General features: G+C 45.1%; 1 protein-coding gene across 10 annotated transcripts in view; it reads left to right on the forward strand.

The window, feature by feature from the left end:
* Positions 1-27,179, forward strand: part of mapk8ip3 (mitogen-activated protein kinase 8 interacting protein 3) — a 187,120-nt gene that overhangs the window by 113,137 nt on the left and 46,804 nt on the right. For 8 of the 10 annotated variants that reach the window (XM_033040352.1, XM_033040356.1, XM_033040353.1 and 5 more), the window contains 7 exons: positions 113-163; positions 2,628-2,754; positions 5,991-6,086; positions 7,059-7,220; positions 9,007-9,163; positions 19,211-19,396; positions 22,025-22,208. In XM_033040352.1, the coding sequence (XP_032896243.1) occupies positions 113-163; positions 2,628-2,754; positions 5,991-6,086; positions 7,059-7,220; positions 9,007-9,163; positions 19,211-19,396; positions 22,025-22,208 (963 nt within the window). The remainder of the gene's footprint in view (positions 1-112; positions 164-2,627; positions 2,755-5,990; positions 6,087-7,058; positions 7,221-9,006; positions 9,164-19,210; positions 19,397-22,024; positions 22,209-27,179) is intronic. The other 2 variants (XM_033040357.1, XM_033040360.1) reach the window with 1 other exon arrangement.

Here is a 27,179-nt window from a genome sequence, read left to right on the forward strand (position 1 = left end):
TTCCATCTTTAGTAGTGTGCACTCTTGCAGACAATCTTTCTTTTGGAGAAGTGTGTGTTTTTATTTTCCATTTTGTATGTTTTGTTAATTTGAAATTTATGTTTTTTTGTAGACAGAAAGTGCCTATGGAGGAGAAGAAGCCAGACACAGATAATGAACAAGTGTACGGTCTATCAGCTCCTTGGGGCTTTGTATCAGGGTTAGGGGTTAAAGTTAATGGTAAACTTGCTGATCTTGGGTGCTTAGAGTCCAGCAATTCTTGAGCTTTGTGCATTTAGAAGTGGGGTTAATGTGGCATTAGAAGCGGTGAGAATCAGAGATTTCACACGGGCACCGGGATATTGCGGAGACAATGATTCGGTACAAACTTCTTGGATTGTGAAGAAAAGTTTCTTCATCACAAGGTTTACAGGATTGGTTTTGTGAAGTCTTCACATCAAGCTGACTCCAGTTTGGAGGGAGGTGTAATCAAGACAACTGTGGGATGCAATTGTTTGACCTGGATAGGCTCATGTAATATTTCAGTAATGAGAAGGAAAGCAATTGTTTTTAAAGTCTTCAAAGCACTCATAGTTATTTAATCTGATGACTTGTGGCAAACAAGAAGGGAAAACAAAGTAACATGCTGGCTGAGATTGCAATTTAAAGAATTGTGTGCCTGATAAAGGGCCTGTCCCACTTTCACGACCTAATTCACAACCTCTGCCGAGTTTGCCCTTGACTCATACTCGCAGCATGGTCGTAGGAGGTCGTAGGTAGGTCGTGATGCTAGTCGTAGGTACTCGTGGCATCAAGTAGGTCGGGGCGTTTTTTCAAGATGTTGAAAAATGTCCACGAGTGAAAAGGGTCGTGAATTAGGTCGTGCAAGTGGGACAGGCCCTTTAGTCTATAAATTCCCCAAAAATGTTTGTTAAAGATACCTGGGGTATTGACCAGTTGGGAGGTGATCTGAGCGAATGAATTGCTCATCAATGGGGGAACCTGTCAGAAGTAGAAACGGGAGAGTTAGCTGAGTTGGTTAATGCATTGTATATACTTCAGGGTAAAATTACTCTTAACATTTTCAAAACCGTAAAAGTACGGCTGAAACAATTTCATTTATGTTGGGGTTGTCCTGCAATGGCCTGTGAATTGTAGTGTAAGTGTGCTCAATGGTCAGTGTGTGGAGCGCACAAGGGGAAGGAAATCTCTGGGGTCAGGGAGCTGGAGGTTGGAGAGCACGTCAGACCTTCATGCGAGGGGGGGGAGAGATTGTAAAATCTGCTCCTTGTGGGGCTCGAAGGGAGTGATGGTGAAGATTGTTGCCCCATAGTTGGCATGTTGTAGGGGAGGGCAGAGCTTGTTGAGTTGAGGGTTGGTTGATCACAATATCAAGGGTCTGGGGAAACATAATTGGATCAGATTTTGCCTGGGGAATAGCAGTGAGACCATAGCACTCTGGAATGTACAACGAAACGGGATTTATGTTGTCTGCTCATTGGAAGTTGCTGTTTATCATGCTACATTTTTCTAAATACGTACAAAAATGGCATTGTGCCCTATGACTCGGCCTAGTTACATTAGTGGACGTAACCAACAGGCACAGACTAAACTTGTTAGAACGTTTTGAGGCTTAACAAGGATACAAATAACAAATTGCTGCCGAGTATCCTCTCCTGTCGTGAATATTATATTTACAAACATAGTCTTATTTCTCAAGATTTCATTTATTTAAGATGTTAAAAAAAACTATTTCCTATCAGTTTTATCCAATCTATCTTTCCCTTTTATTTTTCAATCTCTGTACCCAATTTGACATTGAATTCATTATTCTGTCATATTCCGGGTCAGATTCTGTATTGTTCACTAACATTCTCATCAATCAGGTTCGATTCGAAGATGCAGTTATTGTCTCTGTGCCAAATCCTCCCAGGTGTTTGTGGAAAGTGCTGTGCTTTGTGGATTATTGTTGATGAAAACTGAAAGGAAAAGACTAGAGGTGTGGAGGAGTTTTTTTTTGGGGGGGGGCGGGTCTAGACTTTTCGAGTGTATTAATTAGCTTGCATTAGTTCAACAGTACTTAGACAAAAATGCCCTCTGGCATAATCTAGGCACTGCAAGCCCAGCTGGATGGTTGCTTCAGATTGCTTGTTTTAGTTTGGAGCAGGCAGACGAATTTTAAGATGAACTACCATGGAGATGGAAACAAAAGCAGATCGTGATAATCTATACAAAACCTGGAAATGTTGGAAAGAAATCAGCATTTGTGGAGATCAGATCAATGACCTCTCATTATAAACATTTTGTCATAACGCTTTGTGGAAAAGGTCTAGCACTGTGCAGCGCAGGTGAAGACTGATGTGACTTTTGGCCAGTAGAATTATGGGAGGATGTGGGACGTGTGTCAAGGTAGTCTTGAGGATCAACCACGACCTTAATGGATGGCAGAGCAGGCTGGAGAGGGCATGTCACCTCATCCCACTCCCATTTCTTATCTTCTTTGGGACTTTCAGGTACAAAGGAAACACTGTCGGTCAGAGTATGTTTAAATCTGCAACCACGTGGATCACCATTCTTTCACAAGCATTTAAAAAGCGTTTTTTCAAACTTTTGTGAAACAGTGAAGTGACGGTTGTCTTTCCTCGTAGCGACTGCACGTCAAGTGCTCGGCGGGAGTTGAAACGCGAGCAGTACCGACAGGTGAGGGACCACGTCAGGAATGATGATGGCCGACTCCAGGCTTGTGGCTGGAGCCTCCCAGCAAAATACAAACAGGTAGGAGTTCAGCTTCTCACAACATATCTCCAACTCCCACTCTCCCTGAGTTACTCCAGCACTTTGTCTTTTTATCACTGCCTTAATATGCTTCTGCATGATGTTGGCTCAGAAGCATAAACTGGTCAGGAAGAGGGTTCCTCGGATCAAGAGTGTTTAATTGTCATGTGTACTGATAACAGAAATTCTTTCTAGGTGCACGTAACAGGTTAAAAAATATCAAGAAATTAATAGCCCGGATAATAGTGCAAAATACTGTAAATATTCCATAGTGCAACCAAAGACACAGTCCATGGACGTTCATTGTTGTTGAGGTTAGCGTTGTACAGTGTTTAAGAGCTTCATGGATGCCAGAGAGAAGCTGCTCGTGGAACTGGTGCTCATTGATTTCAGTATCATCATGTCTCATCCTCCTGATAGTTGGAATGAAAAGAGAACATGGCAGGTGTTGTGGGCCATTGGTGACATGGGCTGATGAAATGTGATATTAGAATACAAATACTTAAAGCATTCATCTCACATATTCTTATGACATACTTTAATAGAAGAGCAATAACAAAATGGTGCCCACAAGAAACATCCACTTGAAAGTCTATATCTGGTGCAATATTGTAGGAGTGGTTCCTTTAGTAAGTTATGTTTCATTTGCAGCTTAGCTCCAGTTCCCTGCCTTTGCTCCATTTACATTTCTGTCTAATCATGGATGCTACAGTTTCACTTTCAGTTCTATTCATGATTAAAAAGCTTACCGTGATGTGAATAATCAGGTGTTCTGCATCCATGGGAACAGAAATGTGCAAACTAACTATAGGCTTCCCTGGAAGATCCCTTGACTATCAATGGGAGGATCTATTGATCGGAAAGAAAAGTGCTTTGGGTCCAAGAATGCAGGCAATCATAGTGTTACGAGGGAAGGCGCTGGGGTGCTTGCACTCAAGGATGGCAATCGTGTCGTCGTTTTCCGTAACTCAAAGCTGCATCATTGCACCTGTGTTAAGAAACGAGAGTTGGAAGGAAACTGTGCTGATATTTTGTTTTCTTACACATATTTCACGAGCGCAAATTGTGTTCAGTATCTGAGATTTTTGGGTGGGGATATGTGAATTGTCTGAGGGGCAACTTTCTGTAACCTAAATGACCGTAAAGTGGGGGTCACCTGTTTCATGAAATGAGTGTGTTATCTGAAGCTAATGTAGTTTAGTCACACTGCCGTCAATGGGCTAATGGAACATACGTTCTGAGGTTTTTCTGCTCAGATACATCCAGGCGTGCAGCACACCGCAGTCTCTCTCTCTCTCTCTCTCTCTCTCTCTCTCTCTCTCTCTCTCGAGTAACTACTGTTTGCCCCATGGTGCATAAATGTAGTCTGCAAAATGACTGCAAAAACCAAGCATGGGCTGACAATGAATTTGACCACGCCAAATGTTCATTCAAAGGGGCAATAAATCTGAGAAATTCTCATGGTCTAAAGTCAGATTAACCCTTATTAATCCATGCCATTTATAATCTCCACTATACATATGTGCATGCCACCCATTACAAGGTATTACGGTACTACACAGCTTTACACTATCAAGGTCAGCCCGCTCTCTCTCACGTCACGCCAAGCTAGATGAGAATGGCTGGCAGTTTAAATGTTCCTGTTTGCTTATGGAATAAAGACTGATCTTTCACTATGTGTGTGTTGTTGTGGATCAATGATAACATGGTGTCAGAAATGGGATTCAAACACACGCCTCCAAATCAATGTTAAACAGTTGATAACTTCCCTGTGGTCAAATTGATTTCAACCACAGGACCACATGAGCAGAGTTTACGGTCCGCTCCAGTAGACACAAAGAAAGTTGACTAAGGGGACCCAGCAATCTCTACTGCATAAAATTCCTCTTTGCAATATCACTTTTTTATTCATAAGTTCATAAGTTTTAGGTGCAGAATTAGGCCACTCAGCCAATCAAGCCTACTCTGCCATTCAATCATGGCTGCTCTAACTCTCACCCTCAATCCCATTCTTCTGCCTTCTCCTCATAACCTCTGACACCCGCACTAATCAAGAATCTATCTATCTCTGCCTAAAACATATCCATTGACTTGGCCTCCACCGCCTTCCGTGGCAATGAATTCCACAGATTCACCACCTCTAACTAAAGAAATTCCTCCTCATCTCCTTCCTAAAGGAACATCCTTTTATTCTGAGGTGATGACCTCTAGTCCTAGGCTCTCTTCCACGTCAGCTTTAGAAGATGTCTGGCTTTCAGGGACAGTTTTGTCACAGTCGCTGAACCAAAAAACAAAAACTAACGATCTCTATTTTCTTAATTTTTAACCATTTTCAGAAAATTTGAAATTACCAGAGTAAATATTCTGACACCCACTTCAGTGATCAATATTAAAATGTATCCTTATTATATCAATACCTCAAATATTTTGCAATAACTTTCTGATGAAATCTGTCTCAACATGTATAAAATTATTTTTCTAAGGTCCCATAGGATTGTTAAGAAATACGTATAGCTTAAAACACCATTGAAACATCAGTAAGAAATCAATAACCATGCCATAACATATTAAAAAAAGTTCTTGAATGTTTTTAAATGGAAAAAATGCTGAAAATGTGATGCCTGGTTAAATATTTCTGTTCTCATCAATCCAAGGTCAAGCTTTCAAGGTCAGTTTATTGTCACATGTACCAGTTAAGATACAGTGAAATTTGAGTTACCATACAGCCATACTAAGTGAAAAGCAGCAAGACACACAACCACATAAAAGTTAACATAAAGATCCGTCACAGTGGATTCCACATTCCTCACTGTGATGGAAGGCAAGAAAGTTCAATCTTGTTCCTCTTTGCTCTCCCGCAGTCAGGGCCGTCAAAGCCCCCGCAGCCGACAATCGAAGCCCCCGTCGGGGTGATCGAAACTCCCGCCTTGGGGCGGTTGAAACTCATTCTATTCACTCATTTCTATTAATTTTCTGTGGGAGGTTTCAGCTGCTCAGGAGATTCCTGCATTCCTGCTGCTGGCTTTCCACTTTCAACAGTGCAGGGACATACTCCCGAAGTTGTTGCGAGATATCCCTCATTATCACAGTCAATGCAGAAAACCTAGTTACTAATCTCATTGCAAATTCTGAGACCCCACTAACACTGATTATGCATCACTGCAAAGGAATGTTAAATATCAAGCACCTTATAATATTGTTAGAATGCAATTGTGATGACCTTGTTCTTTGTCTAGTTGAGTCCTAATGGCAGCCAGGAGGACAATCGCATGAAGAATGTCCCTATCCCCGTCTACTGTCGTCCATTGGTTGCAAAAGACCCAACCATGAAGGTAACCAGAAATTATAATGATTGGAGTTTATTTTATACTGGTTTTGATGCTAACTATGATATTTAACATGTACTTCAAATTTCTGGGATGCAATATGATTGGCACTGCGTCTTTCATAGAATTTTTTGGGGCCCTTAGAATTATTAAATAGTTGTGAAACAGAAGCAGAACATTCAGTTCATTGAATCTGAGCAGCTTTAGACTTCAGAGATACAGCATGGAAACAGGCCCTTCAGCCCACCGAGTCCATGCTGACCAGCGATCACCCCGTACATTAACACACTAGGGAAAATGTACAATTCACAGAAGCCAATTAACCTACAAACTTGTACGTCTTTGGAGTGTGGGAGGAAACCAGAGCACCCGGAGAAACCCCACGCGATGACAGGGAGAATGTACAAACCCCGTACAGACAGCTCCAGTAATCAGGATCGAACCCGGATCTCTGGCAGCAACATTACCACCGCTCCATTGTGCCGCTCCTTCCCATTGACCTGACCCCATCCTGTAGTCATGTAATTCCCCTGTCTCACTCAGGAAACCTGAACGGAAACCTCTGGAGACTTTGTGCCCCACCCAAGGTTTCCGTGCGGTTCCCGGAGGTTCCCAGAGGTTTTTGTCAGTCTCCCTACCTGCTTCCACTACCTGCAACCTCTGGCAACCACCTGCAACCTCTGGGAACCGCACGGAAACCTTGGGTGGGGCGCAAAGTCTCCAGAGGTTTCCGTTCAGGTTTCCTAAGTGGGACAGGGGCATAAGTGATTTTCTTTCGAGTACCTTTTCTAAGTGAGTTCCAAACCATTACCACTTTCCGAATAAAGTTTAAAATTTATTCCTAACAATCCGCATCTGTCTTTTCCCCATATTTTAAATCTGTCTTAAGAATCTCCTCATCTTTCCCGTTCTGAATGCTGGTTTTGAGAAGGCTACTCCAGTGTTGTGCAAAGACATGTTGTGTTTATATTGTCGCAGCTTTGGTGTGCAGCTGGTGTGGACCTGACTGGTTGGAAGCTACACCGCATGGATAACGGCAACGCACTGGGCCGCTCGCGCAGCTGCGATCCCCTGACCTCCGACGCTGAGAAAGATGTGAAGAACAGCAGCAGCCATAGCTCCCCCGACAAAAACAAGAAGGTAAACCCAGTAGCACGCCGGTTTGGCCATTGGCAATTTAAAGAGGTATGTGGCTGGTAACACTGATCGGCTCAAGGTGCTGTAGCAAAGTAACTCAGCGGGTCAGGCAGCGTCCGTGGAGGGAATGGATAGGCAACAGTTTGGGTTGTGGCCCTTCTACAGACTGATCCATCCCCACTGCTAATGCTGCCTGATCCACTGAGTTACTCCAGCACTTTGTGCTTTGCTGAAGGTTCCAGCATCTGCAGTTCCTTGCGACTGCATTGGTAGTACTAGGAATGTCAACCACTGTGGTGTTAAGTGGGCATCACTGATTGGATACTACACCAATTCTCAAGAGATGCATGATGCAGCAATATCAGGAGGAAACCTAAAAATAATATGTTCCTTCTGTTAACCTGGAAAACCCATGAATTTATTCTGTAAATGCACAGTGTTGGTTAATTTAACCTTTTGTTTACAGTTTCGTTTATTGTCACGTGTACCGGGGTACAGCGAAAAGCTTCTGTTGCGTGCTATCCAGTCAGCAGAAAGATAATACATGATTACAATCGAGCCATTTATAGTGTTTAGATACATGATAAGGGAATAACGCTTAGTGCAAGGTTAAGCCAGCAAAGCCCGATCAAGGATAGTCCGAGGGTCACCAAAGTGGTAGATAGGAGTTCAGCACTGCTCTCTGGTTGTGGTCCTCTTTTTCAAGATCAAGAGGTTTTGGCCTTGATTCGATTGTTTACAAGATTATCAAAGATATATTCAACCAAGTTAGTGCAATGTTGTTGAAGTTTTAATTGTGGACCACTTGATAACTCTCCTCTTGTTCCTGTATCCAAATGGATGGAGAACATACATATCACAATACATAATCCTCCAAAATTTCCACCACCTCCAGCGGGATCCCACCACCAGCCACATTTTCCCATCTCCACCCCTTTCCGTTCCACAGAGAATGTTCCCTCCACAACTCCCTAGTTAACTCATCCCATCCCACCCAAACCACCCCCTCCCCAGGTACCGTCCCCTGCATTCGTAGAAGATGCGACACTTGTCGCTATACCTCCTCCCTCGACTCTGTCCAGGGACCCTGACAGTCCTTTCAGGTTAGGCAGAGGTTCACTTGCACCTCCTCCAACCTCATCTACTGTATCCGTTGTTCAAGATGTGGACACTTATACATCGGCGAGTCCAAACGCAGACTGGGCGATCGTTTCGCGGAACACCTTCGCTCAGCCCGCGTGATCAGTGTGTACCATCAACCAAGGCTGTAACCAGATAGTGTCGTCATTAATTCAATTGTGGTTTGTGGGAACTTCCAGTGTTCAAATAGGCTGCTGCATTTCATTAGTTTAGTTTAGTTTATTGTCTCGTGTACCGAGGTACAGTGAAAAGCTTTTGTTGCACGCTAACTAGTCAGTACATGATTACAATCGAGCTATTCACAGTGTTTTGATACATGATTAAGGGAATAATGTGAATAACGTTTAGAGCAAGATTTATCCCACACATTTCGTTGGTAAGTGCTGAGGTTATTAAAGGCAAGGTATCAATAAAAGCACCTTACTGAGTGAGACCAATGATGCCTGAAGCAGACCGTGCAGGGAAGCAATGCATAAACCATTAGTTCTCCTGCTGGTGTAATTATCACTCATCTGAACGTAAACATGTGTTGTTGATCATGCTGGTAGTTATCACCCGGCTGGGATAGTTTAACCCAACCACAGGCTGGTGTTGTGCTGTGGTATACCCACAGAGGCAGACCTTTGCTGACTTTGTGTTTCTCCCTCAGGTCCACAGTGCAGAGGATGTCTCCAGCCGTGTGTGGATCTGCACTAGCACCCACTCCACCAGTAAAATTGTGATCATTGATGCCAATCAACCTGGCACCATTATGGACCAGTTTATAGTGTGCAACGCCCATGTTCTGTGCATTACCAGCATCCCAGGTGAGTGAACCTGCATCTTCAGGCAACGGCCATGAATCTGTGACCAATTACATTTATCTCTCAGGACAACTGGACCAACAGCATGTAATCGATGTTTGATGACAAAAAATAATGTAGCATGGTTATAAGACAAACATCTTCTGGGTAGTTTTCTGCATTTGTTTTTTATCAAATCTCAAAGCATCGCAGTACAGCAGCACACAAGTGTTTTTTTTTTCTGGGGAGAACCATTTATGAGATCAAGAATGTCCCTAACAAGAAAATCCTTGAAGCTCTCAGCCCATCTCTCTTCCAATATTATGCTTCTCATGGAATCCAATGCTGGTGTTTCCGGCAATACTGGCACCAAATTAGGTGTGGAGCATGTTTAATTCACAGGAGAGGAATGACTCCAGGGGGAAGAGGCAAGTTTCAGGTTATTTCTATATTTTGAATTGAATTGAATATTGAATACTTATTACATGTCATTTGAACCTCTTTGAGGCTCAAACGAAACTCCGTTTCCACAGCCATACAAACAAAGACAATTTCCTACAAGACATACAAACAATTCAATTTACACAAACATCCATCACAGTGAATCTCCTCCTCACTGTGATGGAAGGCAAAGTCTTTTCTCTCCCCTACACCATTTTACTCCCGATGTTGAAGCCCCAGGCGGGCGATGGTAAGTCCCACGGCCATTTTAGGCCGTGCTGGGCAATGTACGGCCCCGCTCCAGGTCTGAAAGTCACAAAGTTGGAGCCCCCGGTCGGTGTTGTAATGTCCCGCGGCCATTGAAGCCGCGCCGGGCGATGTACGGCCCTGCTCCGGGTCGTTCCAACCACGCGACACGGGCGGGAGCCCCGGAAAGCGGTCTCTCACCCGGACCCGCGAGCTCCCGATATCACAGTCCAGCGGACCTACGGCTGCAGCTGGAGCCTCCGAGCTCTGGGGTCGGGCCGTAGCAGCGAGCCACCACTGCTCCCCATGCCCCAAGGCCGGCCAGCCCCACGATGGCGAGTAGTCCACAGCTCCGCGACTGGAGCCTCCAGGTCGTTCCGGCTGGAGGCCGCTCCACGGTGCTAGGCCCCAAAGACAACGGAGACCCGACAGGAAAAAGGTCAGGTCTCCCGTGCAGGGAAGAAAAGTTTAAATTTTCCCCCATCCCCCCCCCCCCCGCCCCTCACATATACACAGTTAAAAACACTATTAAAAAACACAAACAACTATATTTAACTAGACAAAAAAAGACAGACAGGCTGAAGGGGCCGCTGCAACACAGTCGCGCCACCACCAATTTTAATTAAATCATGTCTATTTAATGGCATTATATATATATAATCTACACACACTCATATATACACACATGCACATATACACGTCTCTCACGCACACATACTGTATATTTATATATGAATCTAATAATTTTGGTATTTTCCAGTGCTTTACATATGTCTTACATATCTTTAAAAGGATTTTAATTTTTAAATGATTTAATGATTCGAATCTTAATAGTAAGGTTACTTTAAGAATGTTTTTTGAATATTTGTGTGAACATTAGGGGCAGACTTTTGAATGTTTTGACAGCTGGGATCATGGGACCATGAAGCATAGGACCATATCTTAGTCAGGTCTCAAAACATATTTGGGGCCTGGCTGGTTTTTAAAAAATAAGACATTTCTTGTGGGCAATGAAAGCTTTTTCTGCACGCCTGTTAATGCGGGCCAGTAGTATGGGTTTCGGTGTTTGCTGTCCTGACATTGTGGTGAATGGGACTGTGGGGAGGTGACACTTCCCTTCCCTCAGATATTGTCATCCCTGAGTTCAACCTGAGCCCATCCCAGTGAGGTAAAACTGGTCAAGGATCACATCACAGTCCAATTCAATGTTCATTTATCAGTTTACTTAGAAACATTGCACCAACAATAGAATAATTTTCATTTTATTATTAACTTTTGCTCTCTGTTCTCTTTAACTTGACGATTTTAAACACTACTCACTTTGGTGATCATTTGAACTAACTCTGTTCCAATGTGTATAGGTGACTCATCCTGCCTGTGGTTCCCTTGCAAGTGCTTGCCCAGAATCCTCCTCCTTTATATTATAAAAGTTAAGCCCATGTCAATTTGATTACTGCAATTCAAACTTTGATATCATTTTATCTTAATCTTGCCTCTTTGTGATGAGTCTGTGATATGATTCAATTTTTACATAGAACATAGAGCACAGAACATTACAGCAGAGGAACGGGCCCTTAGTCCCACTATGATTGTGCCGAACATGATGCCGAGTTGAACTGATCTCATCTGCCTGCACACGATCCATATCCCTCTATTCCCTGCCCTTCCATGTGGCTGTATAAAAGCATTTTAAATGCCACTATCGTCTCTGCCTCCACCACCACCACCACTCCTGGCAATCCATTCCAGGCACCCACCACGCTCTGTGATAAAAAAAATCTCGCCCTGCACATATCCATTAAATTTTACCCCTAAAATGGCTACTCAAGAAGTACAAAATGCTGGAGTAACTCAGCGGGCCATGCAACATCTCCGGATGAAGGAACGGGTAACGTTTCGGGTCGGGACCCTTCTTCAGACTGAGACTTACCTCCTCTCGCCTTCTAACTGTGCCCACTAATGTTGGACATTTCCACCCTTGGGAAAAGGTTCTCACTGTCAATGCGTACATCCGTGTCAATGATTTAGTCCATTGTTAACCCAAAGGAACGCCTGGTCTTTTTACCATTGTCAGGCAAAGATGTTTTGATGGAAAAGTTCTACGTTTATTAGCGTTTTGAAAAGCTGAGGAATGGATTGTATTTCCAAAACATGTAAACTGATTTTGCAGATGAAACAAAACTAAGAGAGTGTTTTTCATTCACTTGATCAGCTGGATCACGAGGATACAGATAGTTATATTTAAACAAGTGCGTGTTATTAGTGGGGTTTGATAATCCTGTTTATTCTTGGGTTAATTGATGCACAGCCTGTTTGTGCGTCTCTATATATAGTTCCAATGTTAGCTTGCAGCTGTTTTAAGATTTCTTTAAAAGCCTTGGATATGCAGCTATGTTAATTCTTAGTGTGAGGACACAAATCATCTTTATAGTGCTTATTCCTGACTTCTTTTGATTCCTCTGGAGTTAACTACAGTTTACTGATGTCTGGAAGCAGGAATGAAAGGATTGGAGCAAAAATGAAGCGCAGAAAGTTTAATGAAATCTAAATTAGTTTAAACTGTGTTTTGGAATATTCTTTCTTTTCTTAGCTGTGTTAAATGATTAATCGTGCTAAGATTTGTCAAATATTTTGAGCCTGGATTCATTCTCCTTTGCTGCCCTCCTGGCCTATTTTGGGAATTTCTGCAATTCCAATTATGCATTTCTCTGACGGAGAACATTGAAATACAGAACTGAACTACATGGCCTCATTTAAATATGATATCAGTGAAATAAGATACAATAACAAAAGTGAAAACAGAAACCGTTGTTGAATTAGAGGATCAGAATTTACCGATGTGCATACACTGGAGATGCTTTGTTTAGTTTAGTTTGGAGATACAGCACGGAAACAGGCCCTTCGGCCCACCGAGTCCGCGATGACCAGCGATCCCCACACACTTTCACTATCCTACTCACATTGGGGATAATTTACAATTATACTGATTAACCTCAAAACCTGTACATCTTTGGAGAGTGAGAGGAAACCAAGAAACCCTAACTGGAGAAAACCCACGCAGATTACAGGGAGAACGTACAAACTCTGTACAGACAGTAGTCGGGATCAAACCCGGGTCTCTGGCGCTGTAAGGCAGCGACTCTACCGCTGTGCCACCGTGTGAAGTACATTATGATCACAATTGAGATTTGGGATAATAATACCTATCTACACATTGTACAAATTTAAACATTTAAAATTTCTGTTGGGAAATCTTAGGAATGTGTTTTGCACTTTGCCATCTACAATAGAGGGTAATTGTAGGAGTTACAATAATTATTCCCCATAATGTAAATGGCCTGTCTGATCCAACGCAAGACCACCATAAGAAAATAGCCATTTTAATTGCCCTTTTTGGTGGCGGATATCGGGATCACACAGTTGTGTCACAAGGCTTATTTTGAGCATGCAGCAACCCCCACCCCCCCCCCCCCCCCCACACTACCCCCCCCCTCCCCCACCTCCCCCCCCCCCCCCCCCAACCAAATTACTTGCTTTGATTCTGGAATCAGTGATAACATAATTGAGATAAGAGTATCATGACCATTTTCTAAAAAACTGTCATGCACAATTTCCATCAGCCACAGATTGTCTGCACTGGTTATTTGCACTAGTTTTATGGTTATTAGTTTATTGAATTAAAAATGATATTTATGGGCCTAGTAAGAATTTCATTGTTCTGTTCTTGGTACATTTGACAATTAAGCACTCTTGACTTGAGATTAGGAATATGATGTAATTCTTTCCATGGTCTCAATGAGTGCAGATCTAACTCAAGAAGCTCAGTGCCATCTAAGATCAGGTTGTCTGGTTGAATAGCGTACAGTTTACTTCCCTAAACATTCAAAGACACAAAATGTTGGAGTAACCCAGTGGGATAGACAGCATCTCTGGAGAACATGGATAGGTGATGTTTGTGTTAGCCGTGTGACAATCCTGCAATTCCCCATCCTATTGTGTTGTGGATGGACTGTCGCCCGAGTAACACATTTCTTGAGGAGGAAGGAACTGCAGATGCTGGTTTACACTGAAGATTGACACAAAATAGTAAGATTAAATGAGAACTTACCAGTTTGAAGTTTGATCGGTATTTTATGAGGAGTTACGATGAGGGATTACGTGAAGAACCCCGCCACGACGCATGCGTGTCATTCTTCAAAGCAGCGGTGTGAAATCACAGATAAATGTAATGACTAAACATAGTAAGATTAGAGAAGAGATACCAGTTAAGAATATGATCAAGGGTGGGAGCGGAGGGCACGTAATCCCTCATCGTAACTCCTCATAAAATACAGATCAAACTTCAAACTGGTAAGTTCTCGTTTAATCTTACTATTTTACTTCGGAGTCACGTGAGTGACTACGTGAAGGTTTTAAAGCTCTGTGATTTCATGCCGTGGAAACGAGTCCATGCATCACGTCTGCCTTGATGACTGTAGGAGGAATTGTGTTAACATAATTTGGACATGAATTCGACATTGAAATCATAAAATTTATTAACACAAATTTATAACCCCTTTTTATGGGTTTAAATTAATTTACAGAACTTAAAATTGTTTCTGCAAACGTTCCAGGTTTCATTACTGGTTTATTGTAAAATAATTGGAATGTTTTTTCCCCCCCAGACCATCCTGCTGCCTTGAGGATTTGGTCCATTGGGACATCCAACTGTATCGCTGCCGATGTAGCTGCAGCCCTGGTGGAATGAGATTTAAAATATTAATATCCACCCCAGCCTGTGTTAGCACCTGTTTCAGCCATCTTGAGATGGTCTGGACCATCACTCTTTTGTGTGGTTGCTAGTGGCTGACCAAAAAGTGCCTTCTCATTGCCTCTTAGGATTTTCGTTTTCTCCATGTATAACGACAGATGTCTTACTATACACAGATGGTCATCTGTTGGGTATGACCTAAATTGTATATTGAGGCCTGCTGATCCCTGTCTGTTCTGCTTACTAACTCATAGATATGAAACGTAATATTTTCTGTTGAGGAAGTCATGTTGTCCAGTCTTAGTTTATGCAGTGACTGTACCCTTTGTGCCGTGACCAATGCCATTAGCATGACTGTTTTTAATGTCAGTCTGTGTAGGGACAGAGCTGTTGCTGGAGACCAATTCCTGAGCATCTTCAGGATAATAATTACATCCCATATTTGGGAGTACCTGGTTCTTGGGGGATTAGTATTAAAATTCCCCTCATAAGTTTTGTTACCAGTGGGTGAGTCCCAACAGAGTAACGCTCTGTCCCCTGCCATAGGTAAGTCGATAGGGCACTTCTGGCGCAGTTGATGGCACTGTAACTGAGCCCCTCATCATAGTGGAGGCCTGCCAGATATTCCAGAACAGACGGGATGTTCATGTCTCTGTAGGTGATGTTGTTTTTATGGCAGTGCATCGCCCACTTCCTGATATAGACCAGATACTGTTTTTTGGTTGACTGTCTTTGGGCCGCCGAGATCATGTTCACTGTTCGGTCCGTCAGTCCCAGTTGTAGTAGAGGTGTTTTTATAACTCTACAAATTAATAAGTTCAAATGTTTATGGCATGGGTGGCTATCCCTTGTTACGGGATGTAGCAATAAATCTGGTCTATGTGGGATGGTGATACATGGTTCTAATACCATGTTTAATACCACTGGGAACCATGGTTGAGTAGGCCAATCGGGTACTACCAATACCAGACGCAGAGTCTTGTTATATTTTCCTTAATACCCGATTGATGAGGCAGAAAGGTGGGAATGCGTAAATAAACAATTTCCCCCCCTCCAATGCAGCGAAAATGCATCTGTCGCCGCTGCCCCAGGGTCTGATTCCCATGAAACATAATTTGATAACTGGTGGTTAAGTCTGGATGCGAATAGATCGATATCTGGTGTTCCATATTTTGCTGTAATATCAGCAAATACTTTTTTATTCAACATCCATTCGGTGTTTTTTTTAATTAAATTTGCGTGACCTGGTGTCTGCCACTAAATTTAGTCTTCCTGGTAGGTAAGTGGCTGATATCGAAATATCTCTCTGGATACACCATTGCCAAATTGTATTAGCCAGATTGTCACATGATGTCGATTTGTTTCCACCCATGTGGTTAATGTATGCTACCACGGTGGTATTGTCTATCTGCAGTCTAACATGCTGGTGATATGACCCAGTACAATATGACTTTAGGCCATGTAATGCCCCCAACATTCCCAGGTAGTTTATGCCCAGTGTGAGTAATAATGATGCCTCCTGAGCAGTCCATCTACCTCCACAGCTGGTGATGGTATTGGTGGCTCCCCACCCAAGTGCACTGGCGTCAGTTTGTAGTACCATGGAAGGGTTACTGACAATGATCGGATTGGAACAAAGCCAGATGTTATCTATCCACCATTTTAGTTCCATTTTAGCTTGATTGGTAGTTTCATAGGTCTGTCAAAGTGACCTGCATTAATTTAGAGTGCTTGTATTTTTGCTCTCTGTAAGTTTAGGTAATGTAGAGGTCCAAATTGTGTGGCTGGAAAGGCAGCCACCATTTTGCCAATGACTTTTGCTACCAATCTGATGGATGGTTTGCTGATGTCAATGAGGTTATTGCAAGCCTCTATTAAATCTCTAGCCTTTCCCTTAGGCAGAGTCACCGACATGTAAACGGAGTCAATGGTGAAACCCCAAATAGTCCATAGTAGTGAAAGGCGTTAGTTTAGATTTAACTGGATGGATAATAAATCCCAGTTTTTCAAATAACTGTTTTGTGGCTGTTACAGTTTGTTTGGCCAATTCCAAAGTTTTGCCCACAATGAGTATGTCATCTAAATATGCCATGACCATGTGTTTACGTTTCCGTAGAGACGCTAGGGCTGGTTTCAAAATGTTTGTGAACAGCCTGGGGCTGATGATAACCCATTTGGCAGTGCTTTATACTGCCAGAGTTGCCCATCCAGTTGAATTTTAAGTAACATCTGTGGTCACCTCGTATAGGCACTGAATAGTAAGCATCTTTTAAATCGATGCTGGCCATGAAGTAACCTTTGGAAATGAATTGTTTAGCAGTAACAAAGGTATCCATTTTGTCAGATCTATGATGATGCGACAACCACCATCTTTTTTGTTTTTGATAAATATATTGGACACGAATTCTAATGGTTCGTGTTGAGTTTTCTCAATTACACCTTTTATGTAAAGCCGCTCCAGTTCAGCTTGCGCTTTTGATTTTTCTTTATCAGAAGGCACGAACATTCGGTTCAGTATATGTTGAACTGGAGGGCTGTACTTGTGTATAAACTCTATTGTATATCCCTGGATACTGCTTAAGATGTAAGTATCGGTTGTTAACATGCTCCATGCCTTCAGAAAAGAGTGTAATCTCCACCCAACCTCCATGCTCCCTGTATTTTGTAGGGAACCAGACCCACCTACCTCCATAGTTACCAGTGGCAGGTTTACTTCTTTTTGTAGATTCTTCGCTGCTGTTGTTGCGCTGGTGTCTGGATTTTCGGTTTGGGTGGCGTTGGAGGTCCCCCCATCTTCCAAGAAGGCCGGCCTGGGCCATGGCCTAAAAAGACATGTTTTGGGTACCGGGCCTTCGAGCTTTCACCAGTTCTGCTGGTGGGTGCGTGGGGTGCTGTCTTTGGCTGTAGTGGGTTCCAGTAGGTTCTCTTGTTCCTGCACCCCTTGCACACTTGTCTTTTCTTCTGCGGACCCCTCTTCCAGGTCAGCCCAGAACTGACCCGCAGTGCTCCCCTCTGATGAGGTAGAAGCACTGTGCAGCCCTTCAAGAGGTACTGCTGTGGGTTTATCATAGGGCCCACAGTGACCCGTTTCCATCTCCCGGAGTCTGTCACGTTGGAGCAAATGCTCCAACACACCGCTCCATCCGGCTCCAGCGCTCTCGGGCGCTGGCCGCCTGCGGTTGTTCAAAGTCGGACTCCTCTGAGTCCACGACCTTGTTTGTTTTTGTGTCTAGCCTTACCGCCCGGCCACGTGGATCTGGCCGGTGCGGAGGCGACATCGGGCACAGCTGATCCCACTATCGGTGATCCGAGTGCCGCTGGCTGCTGCTGGCTGCCCGCTGCTCCGCGGTCCTCCCTCACCAGCTTTGTCCTTACTGCCCTTCCGTGGAGTGGATATGGCCGGTGCGGAGGCGACATCGGGCACAGCTGATCCCATCTAGCCCACCAGCTTTGTCGCAGCCCGTTGGTTTCTCCACCTGTAATCAGCATGGTAAAAACACAAAAAGACCGCAGCTCTTACCTGCAGGTCCAAGTTTAAATTGTCGCTACGGGGGAACGTCGTTCCACCCCGTCTCCTGCCGTTTTTGACTTGTCCAAAAAGTCGACGGCCCCATTCTGAATAGTCTCCCGCCCGGCCGTGGTGTTCTGGCCGGCGCGGGACCAAAAGTCGGCACAGCTGATCTCACTTACGGGGCTTGTGCCTTCAGCTGCTGCTGGCTCCCGCAACTTCGCGGTCCTCCCCAGCCAGCTTCACTCGCAGCACTTGTGGACACTATTTTGTCCAGCTTCCCCCCCTGTGAAAAAACAGCGCGGGGAACAAAACTACCGCAGAGTACATTTCTTACCTGCAGGTCGCGGTTTCAAACTTACCGCTGCGGGGGAACGCTTCCCCCCGCCTGTCGTTTCGCAAGCGTGAAGCGATATGACACGCATGCGTTGTGGCGGGGTTCTTCACGTAGTCACTCACGTGACTCCGAAGTAAAATCTTGGAGTAACTCAATCAGACAGGCAGCATCTCTGGAGAGAAGGAATGGATGACGTTTCGAGTCAAGACCCTTCTTCAGTCTGAAGAAGGTTCTCAGCCCATAACGTCACCCATTCCTTCTATCCAGAGATGCTGAATGTCATCCTAATGGGCCTGTCACACTTAGGCGACTCTTTAGACCATGGACTAATTTTAATGGAATTCACCGACGACGCCTGGCGACAACCTATGACAGCACGTACGGCAACCTACAACAACCTACGACAGCAAAAATTGTCGTCACTATCGCCAAAAAATGTTCAACATGTTAGTGCCCAAAAAATCGCCTAAGTGGGACAGACCCATTAATTACTCCAACATGTTGTACTTCGTGAATAGCTAGATTTGGGCACTAGATGGCAATGTTGCCCACATCTCAAGAATTAATAAAAGAAAAGGTTTACCATAGAGTTGCAGTTATTTTATCGAGAATTCGCTCATTGGAGGCATTTTGCCTATTCTTCTAAGTCATGAAATTGGTGAGGTTGAAATTTTGACTGAAAGATTTCCTGAACCTTATGAAGTAGATGCAATGGAACAGGTTCCCCAAAGTTTAATTATATCTACACCATGATGAGACAAATCTATTCTCTTTCTGTCTTTGTGGCAGCTGCCAGTGAGAGTGACTATCCTGCAGGGGAGATATTTTTGGAAGGGGACTTGAATCCAGATGACTCCAGCGGAGCAGAAGGAGTATTGGCAGGAATTACCTTGGTCGGATGCGCAACCAGGTGCAACGTTCCCCGGAGCACCAGCACATCTAGAGGTGACACCCCAACATCTGACAAAGGACACAGTGAGTAACAACTAAAGTTTAAAAAAAAAAGGTTCTGCTTATTTGCTTTGGTCCTTGACTTGAGAAACAGTTCACGTTCATCTAGAGTATCAGAAAGTATATCAAGATCATTTATGTATTTACTGTTGAGCTAAGTGAGATGACTATTCTTAACATTCACACTCTGGAGCGTGCTATTAACACTTCAGGAAGTAGACTTGACATCATCTCATTTTTACCAGAAAAATGGCTAACAGAGTATGAACATTTCTTAATTTCATCATAGACCCTGGAAGTAGATAGATAGCTCATACCAATAACAAATACCGGTAAATGCACTGAGTGATATGCCATTCTGAGTTAGACTGCTTGCCCAAAGAGTTGATTTCTTCCTAAACTAACAAATTTAAACTGATAAATTAAAAAAGTTAGGCTAAACTGGACTTGAGTCACACATGGGATCATGGGTCATCCATGGGTTTTCTCCGAGATCTTCGGTTTCCTCCCACACTCCAACGACGTATAGGTACAGTGCCCTCCATAGTGTTTGGGACAAAGACTCATCATTTATTTATTTGCCTCTGTACTCCACAATTTGAGATGTGTATTAGAAAAAAATCACATGTGGTTAAAGTGCACATTGTCAGATTTTAATAAAGGCCATTTTTATACATTTTGGTTTCACCATGTAGAAATACAGCTGTGTTTATTTCAGGGCACCATAATGTCACCATAATTTCAGGGCACCATAATGTTTGCGACACATGGTTTTGCAGGCGTTTGTAATTGCTCAGGTGCGTTAATTGCCTCCTTAATGCAGGTATAAGAGAGCTCTCGGCACCAGTCTTTCCATTACCATTGGAAACCTTTATTGCTGTTTATCAACATGAAGACCAAAGTTGTGGCAATGAAAGTCAAAGAAGCCATTATGAGACTTAGAAACACGAATAAAACTGTTAGAGACATCAGCCAAACCTTAGGCTTACCAAAATCAACAGTTTGGAACATCAGTAAGAAGAAAGAAAGCACTGGTGAGCTTACTAATCGCAAAGGGACTGGCAGGCCAAGGAAGACCTCCACAGTTGATGACAGAAGAATTCTCTCTATAATAAAGAAAAATTCCCAAACACCTGTCTGACAGATCAGAAACACTCTTCAGGAGTCAGGTGTGGATTTGTCAATGAACACTGTCCACAGAAGACTTCACAAACAGAAATACAGAGGCTACACTGCAAGATGCAAACCACTGATTAGCTGCAAAAATAGGATGGCCGGGTTACAGTTTATCAAGAAATACTTAAAAGAGCAACCACAGTTCTGGAAAAAGGGCTTGGGGACAGATGAGATGAAGATGATCATATCAGAGTGATGGCAAGAGTAAAGTATGGAGGAGAGAAGGAACTGCCAAAGTTCCAAAGCATATCACCTCACCTGTGAAACACGGTGGTGGGGGTGTTATGACCTGGGCATGTATGGCTGCTGAAGGTACTGGCTTGCATATCTTCATTGATGATACAACTGCTGATGGTAGTAGCATGATGTATTTTGAAATTGTATAGACACATCTATCTGCTCAAGTTCAAACAAATGCCTCAAAACTCATTGGCCGGCGGTTCATTCAACAGCAAGACACTGATCCTAAACATACTGCTAAAGCAGCAAGGAGTTTTTCAAAGCTAAAACAATGGTCAATTCTAAATCTTGAGTGGCCAAGTCAATCACCCGATCTGAACCCAATTCAACATACCTTTTATATGTTGCAGAGAAAACAGAAGGGGACAAGCTCCCAAAACAAGCATAAGCTAAAGGTACACAAAATTGCTGGGGAAACTCAGCGGGTGCAGCAGCACCTATGGAGCGAAGGAAATAGGCGACGTTTCGGGCCGAAACCCTTCTTCAGACAAGCATAAGCTAAAGATGGCTGCAATACAGGCCTGGCAGAGCATCACCAGAGAAGACACCCAGCAACTGGTGATGTCCATGAATCGCAGACTTCAAGCAGTCATTGCAGGCAAAGGATATGCAACAAAATATTAATCATGACTACTTTCATTTACATGACATTGCCGTGTCCCAAACATTATGGTGCCCTGAAATGGGGGGACTATGTATAAACACTGCTGTAATTTATATTGCCACCGTGCCGACCATGTTCCATTATGTTTTTACTGTGAATATGATGGGTCGAGTGTCGTCAATCTGCATCTGAAAATCCATGAATTCTATAATAGAGCTCGCTAACATTCTGCCAGCGAGGTGAGAGTCCAAAACAGGCATAAAGAGGCACCTGGCCAGGGGCTGTTGAATGTGCGGCACAGTTTGGTGCTTGGTTAATTTGCAAGCAAGGATGGTGGTCAGGGATGTTTGAAAGAATAGGAAATTAGAGGTGTAAAAGGCTGCCGCTGACACTGAATTCGAATGTCTGCATTGCATGTAATTGAAAGATGATTAAATACTTTCTGCATTGAAGAAAAGGCAGGAGAATGGGATTGAAAGGGAAAAATAGATCAGCTATGATTGAATGGCGGAGAAGATTCATATGGCCGAATGGATTAATTTTGCTCCTCTGTCTTATGGTTACAACAGTGTGGTTTCTGTGCTTTTTCATCATAAAGACAATTTGCCAATCATGTCTATCCTACCTCACAGGCGAAATGGCTCCCCTTAAAGGTGGGAAGGTTAACCAACCGCAGTCAGCTGAAGAAGCAACTGAAGCAACAGAGGCAACAGGGAACGGAGTCACTGATGCAGAACCAGCATTAGCGCGGCCCAGTGCCTACACAGAACACGTGTTTACAGACTCCGCACGGACAGACGACCGAACTCAGCTCAGGTAATGATGATGGACGTGCACAGGGCTGGCCCATCACTCAGTGAAGGAAATCTGTGGGAAATGGTAAAGTTTCAATCGTATGAAGTTAGGAGAGCAATGTGCACCTTCAGTATCCATGACATAGTAAAGGGCATTTATTATGTGCAAAGATCATGCTATGGGAAATAAAATGTTTAACAAAGAACTGCAGATGCTGGAAAAATCGAAGGAAGGCAAAAATGCTGGAGAAACTCAGCTGGTGAGGCAGCATCTATGTAAATAACATGTGCTGTTCTTTGTTACGAACCTTCCAACGGTCTACACTACAGAATGATAAGCTTCTGTGCCTGCTGGTGAGGGGGAAATATATGAAACCTGGAATCAGATGTAGTCCATGCATGCTGGTGGATAAGTTGGGGCAGATGAATAGCAACACCTGCCTTTTCCCCCACCAGGAAGGTTTCAAGGCCCTCTATTTGTTCCTCCAACAGAGACCCCATTAATTTCCCTCCACTAACACTCTCCTCCACTGACGGAACTTGTCCTCGTCCTCAATAAGTTCTCTTTTGACTCCTCTCACTTCCTCCAAGTTAGCCATGGGCACTCTCAACTGTCTATGACTGCTTTTCTGTCGGTTACATGGAACAGTCCTTATTCCAGGCATTACTCTATCCCTATCCCCCTACTCTTTCTCCGCTACATTGAACACTGTATTAGGGCTGCTGCCTTCACTCCAGCATAACTCGAGGATCTCCCCCCCTCTCCGCCCCTCCCACCCCCTCCCCCCCACAATAAGGCTGAAGAAGGGTCCTGACCTGAAACATCACCTGTCCTTGTTTTCAGGGATGCTGCCAGACCTGCTGTGTTACACCGGCACTTTGTGTCATTTTGCCTTTTCCAGTCTCAGTTTGGAGTTCTGGAATACCAATAAGAAAGGAAATGCCGTGGAGAAAAAAAAATCACTGCTAGATTAAAAGACTCTGCATAGTGATGGGGGGTTAACTGTAATGGTGCAGGTAAAATGTATTGATAAGGTTTTGACTGTGAGGGTCATAGTCAATATATGTTCAAGATGGAACTGCAGATGTTGGAAAATCGAAGGTAGACAAAAATGCTGGAGAAACTCAGCGGGTGCGGCAGCATCTATGGAGCGAAGGAATGCCGAAACGTTGCCTATTTCCTTCGCTCCATAGATGCTGCCGCACCCGCTGAGTTTCTCCAGCATTTTTGTCTAGTCAATATATGTATTCACCGTAATGGTTCATTATACAGGTGCACAACCTTTTATCCGAAAGCCTTGGGACCAGACACTTTTCGTAATTCGGAATTTTTCGGCTTTCGGAATGGAAGATTTTTAGCGTAGATTTTAACGGCTGGCTCAGTGGTAGAGTGCTCGGCTCATATCCGCAAGGTCGCGAGTTTGCGCCTCGATCCCGGCAGTTACTCGATCGCGAGTTTGAGTCTTCAATGTAGTTTTTTCTTGCAGAATAGGAGAGAATAGGGAGAGTTAGGCTGGGATCATTCTCTACGAGATGATCTTAGTGCGGGAGACAAGTGTAGGAGAGGTGTACTGACTGTGTGGGCAGAACTTTGGAAGTGATTGCCCACCATTCTCAAAAGCCGCTGTGTCTCCCTGTCCCTCCAACTCCAGAGGAATCCGCTCCCCGATGGGCCGCTACGGCGACAAGTGGCAGTTCGCCCACAGCCCAAGCCGCGCCACCCCAAGAACAAGACGTACCTTACACACCATCAGCTTCTGCCCCTACTGGAGTTCTGCGTGTTCCTCTGGAGTTGGAGTGGGGCTGGGCTGGAGTTGCTGATCTGGGATCTCCGTGCTTGCAGTGGGCCTGGGGGTCGGTGTCCCGATGAGGGGGCGCAGCTCGGGCTGTGGGCGAACTGCCACTTGTCGCCGTAGCGGCCCATCAGGGAGCGGCTTCTGGTGGTCCTGGCGTCTCTCAGCTCCTGTCCAGGGGGGTGGCCAGAGACGTCAGGACCAACAGGAACCCGCTCCCCGATGGGCCGCTACAGCGACAAGTGGCAGTTCGCCCACAGCCCGAGCTGCGCCCCCTCAACCGCAACCCGGGTTCCTCTGGAGTTGGAACGGGGCTGGGCTAGAGTTGCTGCTGGCTGTGAGTCTCTGGGATCTCCGTGCTTGCAGTCGGTGTCCCGTTGGTCCTGACGTCTCCGGCCACCCCTGGACAGGAGCTGAGACTGGGAACTGTACCGTCCTTGCCCCCTCCCTCTGCAACTGCAAACAACCCCACTCTCCTGCTCACCTACAAGCGCGGTACAGTTCCCAGTCTCAGCTCCTGTACAGGGGGGTGGCCGGAGACGTCACAGCCCGAGCTGCGCCCCCTCATCCGCAACCCCAAGAACAAGACGTACCTTGCACACCATCAGCTTCTGTCCCTACGGGGAGCGTGTTCCTCTGGAGTTGGAACGGGGCTGGGCTGCTGCTGGCTGTGGGTCTCTGGGATCTCCGTGCTTGCAGTGGGCCTGAGGGTCGGTGTCCCGTTGGTCCTGACGTCTCCAGTGACTGGCACTGATTCTGCTGGCTTCACCGACGTGAAGACAGTGCAAAGTCCCCACGCCGGTGCAAAGGGCGGGGAGCTGGAGAGGGGAGGGAAGGATGTCACACACATGGCCGGGAAGCAGAGGGGTGTAGGTGGGGTGAAACTGAAGGGAGCGACAATCTGCTGCTGCCTGCCCGCTGAGTTAAAAAGTTCCCACGCAAGGCTCACGATACACTGTGTATCGTGAGGCTCCAGCAACGCAGCCGCAGGTCCGGTGGACATCGGGGACATCGGGAGCTCGCGGGTCCGGGGGGAGAGAGAGACCGCTTCCCGGAGCTCCCGCAACGCGACTTCTCCAGCCCGTGTCGCGGGGTTGGAACGACCTGGAGCGGGGTCGTACATCGCCCGGCACGGCTTAATGGCCGTGGGACATTCCAGCGCCCGCCGGGGGCTCCAACTTTGTGACTTTTAGACCGGGAGCGGGGCCGTAAATCGCCCGGCACGGCCTAAAATGGCCGTGGGACTTATCATCGCCCGCCTGGGGCTTGGACATCGGGAGAGACATGGAGAACAGGGGAGAGAAAAGACTTTGCTTTCCATCACAGTGGGTTCACTGTGATGGATGTTTGTGTGAACTAAATTGTGTGTATGTCTAGGAATTGTCTTTGTTTGTATGGCTGTGGAAACGGAATTTCGTTTGAGTCTCACTGAGGCTCAAATGACAATAAATTGTATTGTATTGTATTGTACCGTGGGAACTTTTTAACTCAGTGGGCAGGCAGCAGCAGATTGTCAATTATTAACCCTCCCGCGCAATATACCCTCACCTTCTCTTTTATGAATGGGGATTTAGTTCCCCTTTCTTCGAGGACCGACCGGAGGTTCCGCTGTCACCTCTGCGGGCCGCCCTCGGTGAACGTCTTCAAGGACCTTTCTTCAAGGACCGAAAAAATGTCCGCTATTTGGAACTTTTCGTTATTTGGAATTTCGGATAAAAGGTTGTGCACCTGTAATTGAAAGCATTCATGAGTTATTACACTTGACAGTTTAGTTTAATTGCAACAACTGAAATCGTTTGTTATCTGAGGACATTAAATTAGGTGTAGGAAAGTTTGCTCAGGGCCTCACAGGTTGGTTTTTGTCATTTAATAAGGTCACTGCTGAACGAATTGTAACTGCAACCTCATATTCCTATCTACCTTTTTCCACTCATTGATACCAAGAAAGCAGCTCCCTTCGAAAATATTCAATGACCCTGCTTCAAGTGCTTTTTGAGGGAGAGACTTCCAAAGATTCAAAATTCATTTGAGAGAAACTATTTTGCTTCTTCACTGCCTTCCACTGGTTCTAAATTCTCCCTCGGCGAGCAAAATGTTCTCCATACACAAGAACCTCAGAGTCTTGTATTTTGATCAAATCCCTTTCACTAAGCAGATTAGTGAGTATAGTTGGAAGGGCCTGCTGCAGTTATATAAGACGTTGGTGAGGCCGCATTTAGAGTATTTTGTTCGGTTCTGCGCACCATGTTATAGGAAAGATGTTGTCAAGTCGGAAAGGGTGCAGAGAAGATATACAAGGATGTTGGCCCGACATGAGGGCCTGAGCTATAGGGAGAGGTTGAGCAGGCTAGGACTCTATACATTGGAGCACCGGAGAATTATCTTATATAGAACGTTCTCCCCGTGACCTGGTTGGGTTTTCTCAGAGATCTTCGGTTTCCTCCCACATTCCAAAGACGTACAGGTTTGTGGGTTAATTGGCTCGGTAGATGTAAAAATTGTCCCTAGTGGGTGTAGGATAGTGTTAAGATGCGGGGATCGCTGGTCGGCACGGACCCGTTCGGCCAAAGGGCCTGTTTCCATGTTGTATCTCTAAACCAAATTAAACTAAAGATGTACAAAATCATGAGAGGAATCGATTAGGTAGACGCACGGAATAGGGGAATTGAGAACCAAACAACATAGGTTTAAGGTAAGGGGTAATATTTCCACACAGTGGGTGATGGGTATATGGAACGAGCTGCCGGTGGAGGCAGGTACCATTGCAACGTTTAAGAAACATACAGATAGATAGGAATAGGAATACTTTATTGTCACTTGGGACTAGGCACAGTGAGATTCTCCATTGTCGGGTCCCCATTGTCCTTCCCCCCCCCCATTGTCCATTGTTCTCCCCCCTCACGACGGTCCCCTCCCCATGCCGCCCGCTCCATTGTTCTTCCCTTCCCCCCTCATGGCGGTTCCTCCACGCTCTCATCGACGGTGGGTCGACCCGCGAGGCATCGCCGCCGAGGCCCCATCGGCACAAGGGTTCACCGCTGCCACCGCCGAGGCCTCACCGCTGTTGACGCTCCACTTCACGCCTTCGTGATGTCGACCCGGGCCCCAGCTGCGGGCTACATCGGCCGCTTCGCCCGACCCAGGCTTCTACCCACGAGACCCTGGCTGGGCTCCGACCTGGGCTTCTACGCGGCAATCCG

This window comes from Amblyraja radiata, chromosome 22 (genome assembly GCF_010909765.2).
Source record: "Amblyraja radiata isolate CabotCenter1 chromosome 22, sAmbRad1.1.pri, whole genome shotgun sequence".
NCBI lineage: Eukaryota > Metazoa > Chordata > Chondrichthyes > Rajiformes > Rajidae > Amblyraja > Amblyraja radiata.